The 19,592-nt window shown below is 31.9% G+C and overlaps 2 protein-coding genes across 2 annotated transcripts; both read left to right on the forward strand.

Moving 5' to 3' along the window:
* Window positions 1-10,422: 10,422 nt before the first annotated feature.
* LOC105784948 (probable inorganic phosphate transporter 1-5) lies at window positions 10,423-12,012 on the forward strand. The gene has a single exon (XM_012610883.1). It carries the CDS (start codon window positions 10,423-10,425, stop codon window positions 12,010-12,012), a length of 1,590 nt encoding a protein of 529 aa, XP_012466337.1.
* Window positions 12,013-17,302: 5,290 nt separating this feature from the next.
* Window positions 17,303-18,892, forward strand: LOC105784949 (probable inorganic phosphate transporter 1-5). Its single transcript, XM_012610884.2, has one exon. The coding sequence runs from the start codon at window positions 17,303-17,305 to the stop codon at window positions 18,890-18,892; it is 1,590 nt and encodes a 529-aa protein (XP_012466338.1).
* Window positions 18,893-19,592: the final 700 nt, after the last annotated feature.

Consider the following 19,592-nt stretch of genomic DNA (forward strand, 5'->3'; position numbering starts at 1 on the left):
AAACACAAGTACCAAACAATATATTTACCCTTTTATTATTTATTATTAAGGATGATCCAAATTTGAAAATCTCTTATCCAATGCATTTCTAGTTAATTCTTTCGAATCTATTTTTTAATTAAAATAAAATAAAGAAGTAAATAAGGGGAAAAAAAAGTTAAAACTTACGGGACTATAGATGGAAACCTTGGCAGCTTTGGCATATCTCACATATCGCATAAGATCTTCATATGTGTAGAATCGTTGTTCAGTGGCTGGACATAAGTAGCACTGCAATTTCCTCAATTATTATTATAATTAATTAATCCAACTACGGCACGAGTTATGCGAAGCTTCCAATGCGAAGTTCATTACTCCAATTTATTTTTGTCACTCTAAATTTTTTATTAAGAACTATGAAATATAAATATAAATATATAAATAGTTATATTTTATGCCATATTTTTCAATATATACCTTGACTTCAGTACCATCCTCTTTGAGCTTGGTATCCAAAACCCAACCTTCAGGGATAGGAGCAGGCAAAACCTTGATGTCCTTTATGTCTTTCTGATCATCCATTTCCTGCAAAATATCAAAGCACCAGAAACAAAAACACTATGATAAGCCTTTTATTTGCACTGCGCATGTAAACGATGCAAGCAAAGAGGATTAATATAGGAGTCTATAAAAAGAAGAAAACATGGGTTAGAACACACGTGCCTTGGGGTGTTTCGTTGAAGAAATAAGAGTTGGATTTGCAGGGAATCGAGTAAAATGTGATGTTGCAGTTTTAGTTTTCTTTGCTTGGCTGGTTCTTGTGAGTTCATGCAACAAATGAAATAAAATAAAATAAAATAGAAACAGCCGTTTTAACTTGGAAAAAGAAAAGAAAAGGAAAAAAAAATAACAGCCGTGTCTTGATTTGGAGATTTAATTAGGTTGGCCAAATTATTTTTATATATGGTAAAAATCCCTAAGGTTTCCTAGTTGGAAAATTTTAATATTGCAATGTTTTTAATATTATCCTCATAAATATTCATATTTAATATTTACGGACTTGATTTACGAAAATAGGATTTCGAAACCATATTTTCCGATACCACCAAAAATTGGGCCGTCACACCTTAACTATTTAAGTTTTCTTGTTTTCGTCGTTCTCAAAATTCTCTAAGTGTTGTTCTCCATTTTCTCTCACTGCTCTTTCACCATCGTCGTTTCTTGTTCGGTTAAAGCTTCTGTTGAGGTTAAGGGTTCAATTTCTTTGAATTTTCGTATTTAATTTCTTTTCTAACTAAGTCAATGACAATGGTCGGGGTAAATAGGGGAGGAGGGATCAATACTTCATATAGGGTGACAAAGAAGACGAAGAGCCCCCTTGGTTGGAGAGGGAGGTGGTGGTGTTTTGTTCATTTGAGTGCACCATCAAGAAAAGGGAATGCAATGGTTGCTCTGCTACATGGCACTGGAGCCAAACCACCATCGATATGATTTTAGCATCTCTGATAATGTGTTTTCCCTAAATGCAGTGAGGGGGCCCAATCACGGCGGAGGAGGCCTAGGTTCTATGCCCTTATATGTGTTGGAGGTAGGGTTTAACTTCCTACCCCACCATTTCACATGTAACGTGTTTAATTACTATGGGATAGCTCCAAAGCATGCAGCTAGCAAGGACTTGTGTCATGAGCGGGATGAGGTCCCCTATATGATAGCCTTTCAAAACTTGTAGGGGCTATCCCAGTTAAACTAGAAAACACACCTTATGCTATTGTTGTTATCTAGACGATAGAGGTCCCCTTCCATGGAAAATCTATTGTGTGGGAAGGCTAGCAACTTGAGTCCGAATAGGCACAAGTATATACTTGTGGAGCCGAAGTTTGGGCACAATTTTGATTTTCTCCATTAAGTGGACCATGCCCCTTGAAAACTTGTGCACCTTTGAGCCATCTGTACAGAGTTGAACTATCTTTCAAAGCACTACCTTGTGGTCTAGGAGAAAAGAGATAAGTTCTCAAGTGCCTTGGAGAAAGCCTCGGAAGAGGTAAACATGTTGAAGAAATAGGGACATAGAGCAAGAGGGGAGGTGGCTGAGGTAGAGGTTGTCTTTGCTAGGGCTCGAGAGGAGGGTAAAATCTGGAGGGTCTAGGTTGAATACTTTGAGGAGGGCATGACTTCACTACACAAAGAAAAGAATAATTTGAAGGACCATTGCAAAGGGTGCCTGGCTGATCGGGAAAGGGATTGTACCCAAATTGCAAAGTTGGAGGAGGCCCTATGTAAATAAGAGGAAGAGGTGAAGCAAACTGAGGAGGAACTTTAGTAGGAGAGGGGGAAGGTGACGACCCACTATGCTTCCACGTGGAGACCACTAAGGCGAAACAACCTCGTGCAACCTTAAGGACGAGAATGTCAGATGAGGACCACACAGTACCCTACACGGCGCGCGACAACTAACCTATAACAGCCTTACCATTTGGCCAACACGCACAACCTTGCAAAACATTGCATTGTCAGCTACATGGCACTATAGGACAAGGGGTAACTCTCTATATAAACTTTAGAGCACGATGAAACAAGGATCACCTCCTTAAACCTTGAAAAACCCTAAACAGTAACCCTAACATTCTCCTTCTCCTCCTCTTCCTCTTCCTCTTCCTCTTCCTCTTCCTCTTCCTCATTCTCCTTTTCCTGACTCCGACTCTCTGCTTGTCGCAAGTGAACTAACACTCCTCTCCGTCATCCTCTTCTTCTTGTTGGTTTCCTGTATCAACAAAATAATATACATATATATATATATATATAACTTAATAAAAAATTTATATACAACTCAATAAATCAGGTTCCGTCATGTTAGATCAACAATAAAAAAAAAGCATATGCAAAAATGTACTGGAATCCATCAATATGTTGAAATATTCGAGTCTTATTGTTTTGATCTCCCAAATCAGCACACATCAAATTGACAAATAAGTATTTTTAGAGAAGGTGATTCTTTTTTCTAAAGATGTGATGTCGAAAAATTATGTATGTGTAATTTGAATACTATAACCCTAATATATAACTTTTACACATTAATCTTATTTTCTATTTGGCCCATAATTAATTAAAATTAGTTACTATAATATCCGCATATATTTTGCTTATACTTTATTTAATAACTGAAACCTAATAAGTTATAATTATGTTTGATCACTAATAATTTAGACAACGATGGTAAATAATAATATATAATTATTTTATTTTGTGTGTGTGACTTAATCCAAACAAATTATTAAATTTATTAATCCAAATTATTTTTATATTATATATTCAAGTACAACTCACATTCACGCACATTATTAAATTATTAGACATATCATTTGATGACTCAAATAATTGGATATGTTTCAATTTAAAATGTTAGTATATTAATTTACTTATATTGTATACCATATTTTTCAATATATAGCTTGATTTCAGTCCACCCTTTTTGAACTTGGTATCCAAAACCCAGCCTACAGGGATAGGACCAGGCGAAACATTGATGTCCTTTTTGTGTTTCCGGTTATCCATTTCCTGCAAAATTTCAAAACCCCCCAAAATAAAAACACTATGATAAGCCTTTTATTTGCACTGTGCATGTAAACGATGTAACCAAAGGGGATTATATAGGAGTCTTAAATCGATTTAAGCACATGCACTCAGATTTATGCAACTCCACTCAATTACGTTATATTTACTCTTAAACATAGTCTATTCATCATCTGATTTAAGCACATCAAACATGGATCAATGGTCTAGAAATATTAAACCAAGAATTAAGCACATATAATTACGATCAAGATCTAGGTGTTTAGAAAATTAGTTCATGCTTGCAAATAAAAACATCTAAAATATAGTATAATCACAATAAACAAATAAACTCATCATAATCTCAAAAGAAATCAAAAAGGGATCTTCAATCTTGATGAAAATCTGTTTCAAAATCAGCTTCAATGGTGTTTTTCAAGATATTTTCTTGAGTATTATATGACGACTCACTCCTATTTTCTTATTTTTGTCATATATAGGTTTTAGAATGCCCAAAAATCATAAAAATTATGTTTTTCCGTTGGCTGTACATTTTTAATGTATTTTTCGAATTATGTAATATTTATAGGATGATACAAACAGCCCTTTTAGCAACGTTTAAACACTTATTGTTCAAAGGTGGCAACAACAACAGCAACATGCAAGAAACCATGCTAGGCAGACGTTGCATGCAGAGAACCAAGAACACAGCAGAAGCATGCTAATGTTCATGGTGTAATTCGACAGTAGCTTGTTTTATTCAGTTGACTTTTTCTAGTTAATGTTGTAATCATTTTTTGCTTTGATCAGCTAAGGTAAATTGTGTGCTTAGCTGATTTAGTAGTCATTTTAGGTTGTCATTATATTGATGTAAACCTTTAGATACTTGCACAAGCAAGGTTTGTTTTCTTTCAACGTATTTTGAACTATTTATGTATGTAACAATGTTCTTATTCAAGTAATGAAAAAAAACACTTTGTTCATTCACCTTTTTTTTGTCTTGCTTCTGTTTTAATCCTTCAAACACTGTTACAATCGGTTTTGATTGTTTTTTAAACTTTGTTGCTGATTTAAAAACCAACACTTATTTCCTCTTTCATGTGAGTCTTCTTTTGCCCACCAAAATTTCATTTGGTTCATTTCTTAGAGAATCTCTTCATGCTCTTTGTGACTAAGGCTAATTGCTCATTGATCTCATCAATAGCCTCCGTTGTCTGTTTCATTGTTGGAACAACCTTTTAACTATTGAATGCTATATACTTTTTAATATTCATTCGTTTTGCTTCCTCCAAATTCAGTTTAAAGGTTTGGAGTAAACCTATTAACTCATCCAGTTTTGGAGTGATAATATATTTTCTCTCTTCTATTGTCATGACTTTATTAGCAAACCGTTCTAGTAAAGACCACAACAATTTATGTACCAATTTATCCGCAAGAAAACGATCACCAAGACAGAAAGTCTTATTAGAAATCTAACATGATCTTGCATAAAATAAAGGATTTTAAAATTTCCAAACCTGATTGTTCCAATCTTAGACATGCATACGACATCATTTCCTTCATGTTGATTTCGCAAGAGCCTCCTTGGTAGATCCGCACGTAGAAATGACTTTAAGTTTATCCAAATTAACTCTACTAAAAATCATATTTAGAGCTTCCGAATTTCCAAGAGTAACCTTTCTTTCTTTGGTAGTGTATTTGCTTCTTTCTTAAGAACATGTGATTCCATCACCAGCAGTTCACAAAAAGACATGATAAAAGCCCTCATACAAGCCTTCCAATATGCATAGTTTTTTTAACTAAGTAGCAACGGTGGTTCAGTAATCAAACCATCATCCTTCATGGATTCCAAAATGAAAACCCAAACTCAGGATCTTCATGTATATCTAAAGTCTACTCTAATACCAATTGAAAAGCCTCAATTTGCACTCGTTCAAAACAGTTTCGTCCAATCTTATGTTGGAACTGAAGTTAAGAAGAATGAATTTTTAACAAGGTAGAACAAAATGCAAAGTAAGGAAAGAAATAACATGCAATATTTTTTAATGCAATTCGGATCAACAATCGTATCTCCGCAAAGCCTCGCTCAAAGAAAATGATTTTATTTAACAATTTGTTCGATTCAATTATTGGCTAAAACTCAAACTACCGTTTACACACATGTATATTTGCAGGTCAATATTGAACCTAAATTGTTACAAACAGCTCCCAATTACTTCACTTACAATCAATGTAAACTCTCTAAGGAATACTTAAAAGGAATGTCAAACTACACAACCAAGAAGATTCTACAAAACAACCGAAAAACACTCCAAAACCTTTCACCAATGTGCGGCAGTCAGGCCTATTTATAGGTAGATGCAATCAGCTCTTTCAATCAAACATACCAATCAGAAAAACATTAACTGCACTAGAGCTTTTGTTCTATCAGTTGTGTTGTTCGAACATGAAATGGAACGAGTAGTCCTTTTTGGAACAATAAATTCAAATTTTTCATTTTTCAAAATTAAAAGAAAATAGATTTCCTATAATTTCTTAATCCAACCGATCTAACTAAAAAAAATTTCTTATCTACCCTTTCCAACCCAAAACTAATTATATCAAAGTATTCAATTCGGTAATAAATACATGAATATTCTATTTAAGAACAGCTAATTCAAATCTTTCTCTCTAATTTTCTTCAAAATTAAAAGAAAATAAGATTTTGGACCCCATGATGGTTTGATAGTCAAGGGTATTCACTGCCTCATGTATGACCTGGGTTCGAGTCGTACTAGTTACGTTTGCTGTTTAGGCTCTACCTTAATTATTATTATAATTCACCAAAAAAAAAGATTTTAAAGTTTTTCAGTTAAACCGAATAAAATAACTCATTAATGAATCTAATTATATTAAATTATTTGATTCATATACTTTATTTTGAAATATCAAATTCGAATAGACACGATTAATTGCAATCAATAATGAACAGTTTTTTCAATTTTGAGCTTCAACTATGCTTATTTTAAGTGTAATTTCTTTTGTGAAAACTTAAAATTGTTGCTATACACTGATTGAGTCTTAATTTGATTAGTATGGGAATTATTGTTAATATAGGAGGATATAGATTCAAGTGCTCAAGTGTATTATCTTCCTATTTATGGGTTGGGGAGACTATGGATAATTCTAAACATTGTACCAAAAAAGCAAATATGATTAGAACCTATAACAAGATTATTAAAAAAATTGCTACACATTTAAAGGATTTTAGTTAAAGAGATGTTGTAATTTGTGATTGAGTTAATGCAATTTTTATAAATATTAACGTGACTCGAACTTAGGCTACATCTAGAACAGTGAATACCCTAATCATCGACCAACACATGAAATTCATATTTTTTTCACTTTATACTTGAATTAAGTCCATTTTAATATATGAATTTAAATACAATTGAGATTAGTTCTTATAAATTCAAATTTATGAATACTAAAAATATATAAATATTAAAATAAACTTAATTACAATAAACATTGAATAGGTTTGGATAAAAACAATAAAATGTTTTTGTCCAAATCCGGTTTTTGTTTTGCTTTTTTGACAATTCAGTGCATGTTGTCTATTTATGTTTTAGAGACAACCTTGTTTACAATTGCTTGCTATTTGCATTCAACTATATAATATTATAAACATATTCCAGAAGTGTGAAAAACAATATGCTAGATGTTGACATTTTCGTCCATTAATTTAATAAATAATATTTAAGAGTTTTTTCCCTTAAGAACAGAATAAAATGGATTAAGACTTAAGAGTCGTCGTCAGTCTCATGATTAGGTGAGCCGATCGGGAATTTTAAATCTTGACCGACTAATTAAGGAAACTTTTTTCGTAAGATGATATCTATGGTTTAGTTTGTGTTTAATCTTGGAATAGTTCTAATTAAAAAAATGATTGAATATTAGTTCGATTGAATGAATATTGTTATTAATGTAGGAGGACATGAGTTCGAGTGTTTTGAAGTATTTTTTCCTACTGTTTATGGGTTCGGGACCGGATATGGGTAGTTTTAAGCATTGTATTTAAAAAGAACAAATATGATCAGAATTTATAATGAGATTATTTAAAAAAATATTTTAGTCATCTACTTTATTCTTTTGAATTAGCTATCTTTACCAAATCACCCAAAAGAAATAGAAAAATTAATATTTATTTATTTTACTAACGTGACAATTCCATGTATACCACATTAGTAACTTATAGCGTAAATAAATCAATTAATCCTCTTCTTTACACTAATAAAACAATTTTATATGTTGAATACCCTTTACTTGTGTGTTTGTATGTCTAAGTAAAGCCTGATAATATCAAAATCCGAATATCCAATATTTTGGCAACTCAATTTTCACTGTCAAGATATGTTCTAGGAATCAAATTTGGGTATACACAACTTCTGTATATATTTGCATTGAACATATTAAAAGGCTTCGGAAATAACTATATACCATAGCTTTTGTCATTAGTAGCTGTTGATAATAAATAATTAACTAACCACTGAAGTTTTGGTTTAATCACAATTTTGTGATCTCATATTTCACTCTTAAACCATTTATTCTAATTTAAATTTCACTATCCTAATTATAAATTATTTAATTATACTAATTATAATCAAAATTAAATTTCATGATGACAATGAATCCAGGCGATAGTGAATATTGCACACTTTACAGTTAACACACTCTACTCTACTCGATTATGGATGATAAAATCAAGGGTATAGTGCTTTAGAATTTGAATTTGAATAGGCATTTGATTTTAAAAATAATAAAGGATGTAATTACTAACATCGAGCATCTCATTATAGGTTTTGATTATATATGTTATTTTTAACACAGTGCCTAGAATTACTCATATTCGATCATCAATCCATAAATGGGAGGATAATGCGCTTCAGTGTACTCGAATCCATGTCCCTTGCATTGGCAACAAAACCTATACGAATCAAGTTAAGACTCAATCAACGTTTTGAAGAATATTCTTAAATATTAATTAAAGTAACATTCGAATGGCAAGGACCATTGTATTTTTAAAATTATTTATTTTCAACAATCTCATTATAAGTTCTGATCATATCTGTTCTTTTTTACAAAATACTTAAAACTACCCATAGTCACTCTCCGACCCATAAATAAGAGGATAATGCACTTCGGCGCACCCGAACCCACATCCTCCTGCATTATATCATAATAATTATATATGTACTTCACGTTTCTATTTTTTCACGTTTTAATTAAAATAACGACATATCTGTCCTTAATAATTTTTAAAATTAACTATTTAAATGGTAAATTCATATTTTTTTAAATTTTCTACTATAAAGTCTTAATTATAAATATTTTTTTCAATTCAAATTTTAATTAAATAAATTAAATAAAAAATTTTGAAACAAAATATTATATTAAATATTTTAAAAGGCTTATCTTTCAACTTTTAAATATTAATTTTGTTTTTCTTTTGGATTTCAACTTTTAATTATTAAATAAAACTTGTTAAATCTAAACGCATTTTTTACTTTTTTCAGCAATTAAATATTAATTTAAGATTTAAGATTTAAGATATTAAATTATTTCAAAACTAATATTACTTTTTATATATAAATATTTGTTAAAGATCTAAATTTGACACTATAAAATTAACTATTCAATTCATAATTGAGAATCGAAATGATTCAAAATGATTCAAAATTAGAGTAAAAGTGATAATAAATAAATATTAACAACTAAATTTATGATTTTAAAATTTATTTTAATATGTAATTATTCGAAAATTTATAATTTATATGAATTATTTTAAAATGGTAGCAATCAAATCTGACTCACCTAATTATTTTATGTTATTAAATATTATTATTAATTATAGTAAGTTTTTCTAATATTTATTATGTTCATTAGGTAAAATATGCACCGTGGGTAAAATTAGTATATATATATATATATATATATATATATATATATATATATATATATAAATCAAATGGTAATTTGATATAGTAGAACGAATAAAGCGAATCAAATAATTGTCAAATATATACTACAACAGATATGGTTTGAATTTTGACATCCAATTAGGTGAGTCAGATTTAGGGGCAAAATTATTTTATTCATTGGCCGTTCCCTATGAACTTTGCTTGGAAACTTCCATCGAAGCTAAACAAATATATTTATGTAAGCTGGTCATCATCAAGAACTTTTGTTATCATATATATGATTTTGTAGTTTCTGTTTTGTTTTCCATGGGGAAAAATGGTATATTATAATCACAATATATTCTATAAATATTCTTGTTAGACTTATTTTCAATTTTCGTCCAATTTAACCTGTCCCTTTTGTCTCTGACATTGTCTAAGATTGTTGCTGTGTTGAGCTGACAATGGATAATGTAATGACATCTTGTATTGATATACAGAAGAAACAGCAACGCCATTGTTATCAAATTCCAGTTATTTTCTTGGTATTAATGAAAGGAATGAAAATGGTATATGCCATTTGATGCCCAAAGCTCATTCTTGGGGACTTAAGAGATTATCTGTATTTATATACCTTTGGTTCTGATCACCATTGGACCACAACCTAAATCAATACCCTTGGTCTCTTTTCTAAAGGTCAGGCAGTTCTAAATCTTTTAAGAATTTATGTAATAAAATGAACTACTAAAAGACCGCTGCATGTGAAAAATGATGTTGCAGTTAACATCCCAGAATGAAAAGCTGAAACTGGTTGCTTTAATGGCTGAACCAGTTTTTGTTCAACTTGTTGCCTTTTCCATTTTTATTTGACATGGGATTTTTTAATCAAAGAAAACCCAGAATTCCTATGTTTTGTTAATTTCTTATTTGATCTTGTTTCAGGTAACAGAGACAAATGGAAAATCAGCTTGGAGTTCTTAATGCGTTGGATGCAGCAAAGACACAATGGTACCATTTCACTGCAATTGTGATTGCTGGAATGGGTTTCTTCACTGACGCTTATGACCTTTTTAGCATCTCTCTTATCACAAAATTACTCGGTCGTATTTACTACTTTGATGCACATTCTGCAAAGCCTGGAACTTTGCCTCCTCGTATTGCAGCTGCTGTTAATGGTGTGGCCTTTTGCGGAACTTTAGCTGGACAGCTTTTCTTTGGTTGGCTCGGTGATAAATTAGGCCGAAAACGAGTTTATGGACTCACATTGATGCTCATGGTGATCTGTTCCATTGCCTCTGGACTTTCCTTCGGAAAGTCTCCACATGGTGTAATGGCAACCCTTTGTTTCTTCAGGTTTTGGCTTGGTTTTGGAATCGGTGGTGATTATCCCTTGTCAGCCACAATCATGTCTGAATATGCCAACAAGAAGACTCGCGGAGCGTTTATTGCGGCGGTTTTTGCAATGCAAGGATTCGGAATTTTAACAGGTGGGATTGTTGCTCTGATTGTGTCAGCTGCATTTGATCATGCCTACAAGGCCCATCCATATAATGTTGACAGAGAACACTCAACGGCACCCCAAGCCGACTATATTTGGCGGATCATACTGATGTTTGGTGCACTTCCAGCTCTTCTCACCTACTACTGGCGTATGAAGATGCCGGAAACAGCCCGTTACACAGCCCTCGTAGCCCGAAATGCCAAACAGGCAGCTGCAGACATGTCTAAGGTCTTGCAGGTGGATCTCAATGCGGAACAAGAGAAGGTGGATAAGATAGGGAGAGAACAATTTGGTCTATTCAGCAAGGAATTTGCCAAACGCCATGGATTAAACTTGCTTGGAACAACTTCAACTTGGTTCTTGTTGGACATTGCCTTTTACAGTTCCAATCTGTTCCAAAAAGATATCTTCAGTGCTATTGGGTGGCTCCCGAAAGCTGAAACCATGAGTGCAACTAAAGAGGTTTACCGAGTTGCCAAGGCTCAAACACTTATTGCACTCTGCGGCACGGTCCCTGGATACTGGTTTACAGTCGCTTTCATCGAACACCTCGGCCGGTTCACAATCCAATTGATGGGTTTCTTCTTCATGTCTGTGTTCATGTTTGCTCTTGCCATCCCTTACCAGCACTGGAAAACTCACAACTCAGGTTTTCTCATCATGTATTCATTGACCTTTTTCTTCGCAAACTTTGGACCCAACGCCACCACATTCATTGTGCCGGCTGAAATTTTCCCTGCCAGGCTGAGATCAACCTGCCACGGGATATCAGCAGCGGCCGGAAAAGCTGGGGCCATTGTAGGCTCATTCGGGTTCTTGTATGCTGCACAAAGCACACATCTTGATAAGGTTGATAAAGGTTACCCTACTGGTATCGGAGTTAAAAATGCACTAATGGTGCTTGGAGCAGTCAACTGTCTGGGCATGCTTTTCACTCTTTTGGTGCCTGAAACCATGGGGAGATCATTGGAAGATATAACGGGTGAAAATGAAGAAGATAATGGGCACCAGCAGACCTTTTCTGTTGAGAAAGTTCCTGTCTGAGCTATAGCAAGTTCAACTAGGATGTTTCAGATCATAAACTAAATAAGACCATATAACAAGGACAAGAAACTGAAGCAGTTATATATCAAAACAATAAATTGTAAACTATGATATCATTGAACATCCCACAAAATTAATCATCTACCATCACCTTTGAATTTTATAACTTTTAAAACCTTTCAATTTTTGATAAAAAAATACAAGAAAAAAATATTCAAAGCAACATTTTATTTTGCAAATGAGAAAGCAAATTGTTTCAATCATTAATGTTACCTAAACCTCTCTACTCACTCTCCCACTATACATATTCTGTTGCTGTCTCAAAAGCAAGTTCCAAAAGGATGAAGTTACTGGCAAATAAAAGAACTCTATTGTTGTCTCAATAGCAAAGAAACCTAAATTAGCTGATATTGCAAGTTACTAAAGGATGCAATTAATGGCATAGAAGGGTTTTATCAATGAGAGAAATATTTAGGTGTCCAGATTCATCAAACATGGAATAATCTATGCTGATGATATAATCTTTGGTTTCACATATATTAGTGCCAGGGGAAAGCTTTGTTAAGATAATTCTAAACGAGTTTAAGATGAGTATGGTAGGAGAATTATCCTACTTCATTTGTTTTCTGATCAAGCAACTTGAGAACGACATCTTTCTGTCACAAGAAAACTATGTCAAGCACTAATTTAAGAAATTTAGGATGGATAATGTGAAGCTTGCAAGGACTCCAATGTCACCAAGTGAAAAAAAAAGAAGCATAAATGCATGAGTGCCCACTTCTCTTAGCACTTGAGTTATACATAACATTATCTTCGTATAACATAGTTGACATCTTTTTTTATAGAGACAAATCACATATCTTTTAAATATGCCGGGTCAATAACCTTAGTCAAACGCATTCTTGGCTTTCTTGATGCATGACAATTGTTTCTGCATAATTGGAAGAGGTAGCAGCTAATGTTTGTTTTATTGAACATTATGATATGACAGTACCTCCAAACATAAATAAATATCTCATTTGAGATTGACCTTTACGTGGATTTGATAAATAATTAGCATCAGCATAACCAACTAATAGAGATCTTGAACTTGAATAAAATAACATCATTCCAATTGTTCCTCTAAGATATCTAAATACATGTTTAATTTCATTCTAATGTCTATGTGTTGGAAAATAATTAAATTTTGCTAACAAACTTACAGCAAATGCTATATCAGATCGTACGTTGTTTGTAAGATACATTAATGCCCCTATTCAAGACCAAAAGTTCATTATTCTTTATTAACATCTAGTGATCTTACAACCATTATGGTACTTAATGGATATGTTTTATCCATGTAAAATTTCTTTAAGATCTTTTTGTATAAGTTGACTGATGGATATGAATTTCATCCTTTAAATGTTCGATCTACAAGCCGAGACAGATTTTTTTTTCAATATCTTTCATCTCGAATTATTTCTTTAAACAATTTGTTGTACTTTGAAGCTCTTCAAGAGTTCCAATAATATTTAAATCGTCAACATAAACCATAATTATCACAAAATCTAATTTAGACCTTTTATAAAAACACATACAAATTTCATTATTTTTATAACTTTCTCTTAACAAATATTCACTAAGACAATTATACCACATATATCTAGATTATTTTAATTCATGTAAGGATTATTTTAATCTAATATAACAATTTTCTAGGGGAACACTATATCCTTTTGGGATTTTAATTCCTTTAAGGATTTTTATATAAATTTCACCATCCAGTGAGTCATATAGGTAGGCTGTAACAACATATATTTGACGCATATCAAGTTTTTCATGTACTGTCTAACTAATAAGATATTTAAACATGATTATATCCACCAACTTTACATCTTTAGGGCCTTTGTGAAAACCATTGTGCTACATGTCGCACTTTATATCCTATGACTTCATTTTTCTTATTTTGTTTTCACACAGACATCAATTTATATCCTACCAAATTTACATCCTTAGGTGTTTGGACTATAGGTCCAAAAACCTCATGTTTAGCAACTGAATTTAATTTTATTTGAATTGTCTCTTTTCAATTTGGTCAATCTTTTCTATTTCTATATTCCTCAACAGATTTAGGCTCAGGATCCTCATTTTCTTTTGCTGTTGATAGCAACATTATAAGTAAGAACGTTGTTGATAAATTTTTAATTTCGGTTCCATATTTTCTCGTATTGACACAACTTATCGAGATCTCTTTATTTTTATTATTTTCATTTTCAGTTCAGATTCTTGAATCTCTTCTTGAGTTTTATAATTAGTTATGTCTTGAGTCTTTTCAGGAGCACTCGTTTCCACTATGTAACCATCTAAATTCATTACTTTCTTTTACAAAAATTTTCATTTTTGAAACTAATTGATCTATCATGCTTTAAGTATGCATTACTTTCATTTATTCTAAAGGGTTGCCCTGTTGGGACTTGCTGTTGAAATTAGAGTATTTTTCAATGGGTTTGTAAGATTTGTTTACTTTATGCAGGTTAGCAAATGCATCAGGCAGTTAATTTGTAAAATGAATTATCTTATAAACTTTTAGTTCACATTGTTTTGTACGAGGATATTAGATAATAATAATTCATTCCAAATATTTTATTCATTCAAATGTTTATTCTCTCCCCCGAACGTTGGAAAAACTATCTCATTGTAATTAATAATCATGTCGTAACTAAATTTACAATTAATAGCTCAAAAACATTTAATAATATAAGGAGACTCATATCAATGTATGATTCCAACCTCATGAGGACTCATCTTTGTGCGTTGTGGTGGAGTAATTGAAACATTATCTCACATCCAAAAAAATTTAAAATTGGAAAATATTGGCTTCTAGTCAAAGGGAAGTATTTATTATTACTCAATGGCTTGATGTGCAAGTGTTGTAGTATGTAAATCAACATAATCTTATGTTGGAATAGGAACTTTCGTTCTCATAAATAATAGTTTAAATATTAACTGGAGACATTCAATCAATAATTTCTCTAAACCATTTTGCATATAAATAAAAGCTTTACAAATTTTATTTTAATTTATACACAACAATCATTAAAAGCTTAAGATATAAACTCATTAACATTAACAAGAAGAATTTTCTTAATTACATAATCAGAAAATATATTTTTTCAACAAACAAGCTCACAAATAACAAGTTACGAATTGATAACACATGAGATTATCATGTAGATGCATCTATCAAAATCCATATTCATTTCATAAATGCAAGACATCCAATTTCAACTTTACCTAGTGAGTTTTTATAATCAATTTTCATTGAGAACAAACAACTAATAGAATTCTTTAAATTAAAGAATCTTCTAGTCCTAGTTCTTTAATAAATGTCTATAAAAAGACGCAACATATAATTTTTCAAGTCATTTTTCTTTTCAGATAAATTGTTATGATTTGTAGATATTCAATATTTTTTTCATTTTAGTCTCAATGGACATCCATTTCAACGAACATCAATAACTTCTTCTTGGAATAATATTATCGTAGCTTCCAGAGCCTTAGATTAATTTTGCACTACTTCTATCTTAGGGATAGAATGTGTTGTATCAGAATTTACAAAACAAGTGTCTTAATCATCGAGTTTACCAAAGAATTAAATAAATCCATATTTTTATTAATAAAAAATAAAAAGAAATACTATAAATAATGTATTAATAAAAATATAAAAGAAATACTATAAATAATCATAAGAATATATATATATATAACCATTTAAAAGAAAAGGAAATAATAAAAGCATTCTTAAAACATAAAACAACCGAAACTAAACTCTAAGATTATCAAATGTCCTAATTTTTAGCTTCATGATTTCTTATTGATTTCTCAACCTTGATCTGCTATACTCTTCTTGATTTCTTGTTTTTTGTCCGTCCTTTTGGCCTGCATTTTTCCACCTTGAAAGTACCTTTTGCCCTGCGATTTTATTAGGAGTGTTAAGTGGATTTTGTTAATACTCGAATCGACTTATTATTAATCGAATTATCTGAAATGTAAAAATTTTTAATCGTTAATCGAGTCAAAAAAAATTTTAAATACATTAACCGAACTAAAATATTTCAGTTAATTTAATTAGAAATTTATATGTTTTTGTCTTTTGGTTAAAATAAGTATAAAACTTATAAAAAAAATACATTGCTAATGTTCGTTTTCTTTTATTTCATATTTCAAAAAACTTTAAATGGAGGTGAAAACAACAAATAAGATATTAGAAACACTACATAAGTCTTGAAAATAATAAATATTTCGATTAATAGGTTAATTCGGTTAATTACTCGATTCGAACCGAATTACCTGAAAACCGAAATTCCAAAATATCATTAATTGACCTCTGACCAAACTAATTCTGCCATCGACCGGTTAATCCAATTAGATCAATTCTGTCAGTTAAATTATTTTTAACTGAACTGTGAACACCCCTAATATTTACATCGTAAAAGAAAAAGTTAACTAGTTTTACTAAATTACCATTACACGAGGACTTTAATAAATATAATTTAGTTAGATGGAAAATAAAAAAAATAACAAGTGAGCATCATCGTTAATCATTTAACCGAAATAAGCTAAGAGTAATTGAGCGAAAAACGAAAAAGAAAATACTAACTATAATTAATTTTGCAATTTACTTGATTTAGTTATGTACCCGTAACTTGACATAAAATAAAGAAATAATAAAGAAAGCAACACGTCAAATCAGTGTTAAAATTATTAAGCTGTCCCTTTTGTCTTTGATATCATCTAGGATAGTTTTCGTGTTGAGCTGAAAATGGGCAATGTAACGAGACGAATTATTGTATTGATATATATACTGAATAAATAGCAACGCCATTGTTGTCAAATTCCATTGATTTTCTTGTTAATAATGAAAGGAATGAAAAAGGTATATGCCATTTGATACCCAAAGCTCATTCTTGGGGACTTAATATTTAAATACCTTTGGTTTTGATCACCAATGAATCACACAACTCAATCACCTTACAAACTCAGGCATGTTTCTCCCTTATGCCTAAAACTAGCTAGGTCCCCATCTTCGGCTTCAAAAGGTTAGGCAATTCTGAATCTTTAAGAATTTATATAATACGATGAACAACAAATTAAGAGTGCTGCATGTGAAAAATGATGTTCCAGTAATCATCCCAGATGAAAAGCTGAAACAGTTTGGGACATGGGATATTTTAATCTGAAAAAACCCAGAATTCCTATATATGTTTTGTTAATTTCTTATTTGATCTTGTTTCAGGTAAAAAAGACAGCAATGGCAAACCAGCTTGGAGTTCTTAATGCGTTAGATGCAGCAAAGACACAATGGTACCATTTCACTGCAATTGTGATTGCTGGAATGGGTTTCTTCACTGACGCTTATGACCTTTTTAGCATCTCTCTTATCACAAAATTGCTCGGTCGTATTTACTACTTCGATGCACTTTCTAAAAAGCCTGGAACTTTGCCTCTTCGTATTGCAGCTGCTGTTAATGGTGTGGCCTTTTGCGGAACTTTGGCTGGACAGCTTTTCTTTGGTTGGCTCGGTGATAAATTAGGCCGAAAACGAGTTTATGGACTCACCTTGATGCTCATGGTGATCTGTTCCATTACCTCCGGACTTTCCTTTGGAAAGTCCCCAGATGGTGTAATGGCAACCCTTTGCTTCTTCAGGTTTTGGCTTGGTTTTGGAATCGGTGGTGATTATCCCTTGTCAGCCACAATCATGTCTGAATATGCCAACAAGAAGACTCGCGGAGCGTTTATTGCGGCGGTGTTTGCAATGCAAGGATTCGGAATTTTAACAGGTGGGATTGTTGCTCTGATTGTGTCAGCTGCATTTGATCATGCCTACAAGGCCCTTCCATATAATGTTGACAGAGAACACTCAACGGCACCCCAAGCCGACTATATTTGGCGGATCATACTGATGTTTGGTGCAATTCCAGCTCTTCTCACTTACTACTGGCGAATGAAGATGCCTGAAACAGCTCGTTACACCGCCCTTGTAGCCCGAAATGCTAAACAGGCAGCTGCAGACATGTCTAAGGTCTTGCAGGTGGAACTCAATGCGGAACAAGAGAAGGTGGATAAGATAGGGAGAGAACAATTTGGTCTATTCAGCAAGGAATTTGCCAAACGCCATGGATTACACTTGCTTGGAACAACCTCAACTTGGTTCTTGTTGGACATTGCCTTTTACAGTTCCAATCTGTTCCAAAAAGATATCTTCAGTGCAATTGGTTGGCTCCCTAAAGCGGAAACCATGAGTGCAACTAAAGAGGTTTACCAAATTGCCAAGGCTCAAACACTTATTGCACTCTGCGGCACGGTTCCTGGATACTGGTTTACGGTGGCTTTCATTGAACACCTTGGCCGGTTCGCAATCCAACTGATGGGCTTCTTCTTCATGTCTGTATTCATGTTTGCTCTTGCCATCCCTTACCCATACTGGAAAACTCACAACACAGGTTTCCTCATCATGTATTCATTGACCTTCTTCTTCGCCAACTTCGGACCCAACGCCACCACATTCATCGTGCCGGCTGAAATTTTCCCTGCCAGGCTGAGATCAACCTGCCACGGGATATCAGCAGCGGCCGGAAAAGCTGGTGCCATTGTAGGCTCATTAGGGTTCTTGTATGCTGCACAAAGCACAAATCATGATAAGGTTGATAAAGGTTACCATACTGGTATCGGAGTTAAAAATGCACTGATCGTGCTTGGTGCAGTCAACTGTCTGGGCATGCTTTTCACTCTTTTAGTACCTGAAACCATGGGGAGATCATTGGAAGATATAACAGGTGAAAATGAAGAAGATAACGGGTATGAGCAGAGATTTTCTGTTGAAAAAGTTCCAGTCTGAGCTATAGCAAGTTCAACTAGGATGTTTAAGATCATAAACTGAATAAGACCATAACAAGGACAAGGAATTGAAGTAATAGTATAATATTGTTTTTAAAATATATATTTATAAATTATTTATAAACATATTTTTTGTATATATAATTCCTTAATATTTAATATATTTTAGGTACATATATTATTCATATTTATATGATTTTATTATATTTTATATTCCATATAGAGACTATACATTATTATTATAAGAATTTTTTTAATTCAGGTTGTGATTTTTTTACGTGTCCTTAAATTATGTTTAAAATTTTTAAAATAAATAAAATATATGGTAAAATCACCCGCTTGTGATAAAAATTTACATCAATATATTAAATTATTATTATTAAGAACTAACTCTAAAACATAAAATAGTGAACGTTTATATCTTTTATGCCCTTAATAATTTTTAATGAAAACCAAATAATAATGACTTTTTTATTTTTACTATCAGTATTATTAAAATCCTTATTAAATTATATTTTCTTAATTATTTATTAAAATAAAATTCCACATAAAATTTGTTATCTAAATAATTTTATTAAATTGAATATCAACTAATTTTTTTATTTTAAAGTTTAAATTAAAATTAGCTATTTTTAAAAATACTTATCTGAATCAAATATTTTTTTCAATTATTAATCAATTATTTTATTAATTATTTTTAT

Source organism: Gossypium raimondii, chromosome 3 (genome assembly GCF_025698545.1).
Source record: "Gossypium raimondii isolate GPD5lz chromosome 3, ASM2569854v1, whole genome shotgun sequence".
Lineage (NCBI taxonomy): Eukaryota > Viridiplantae > Streptophyta > Magnoliopsida > Malvales > Malvaceae > Gossypium > Gossypium raimondii.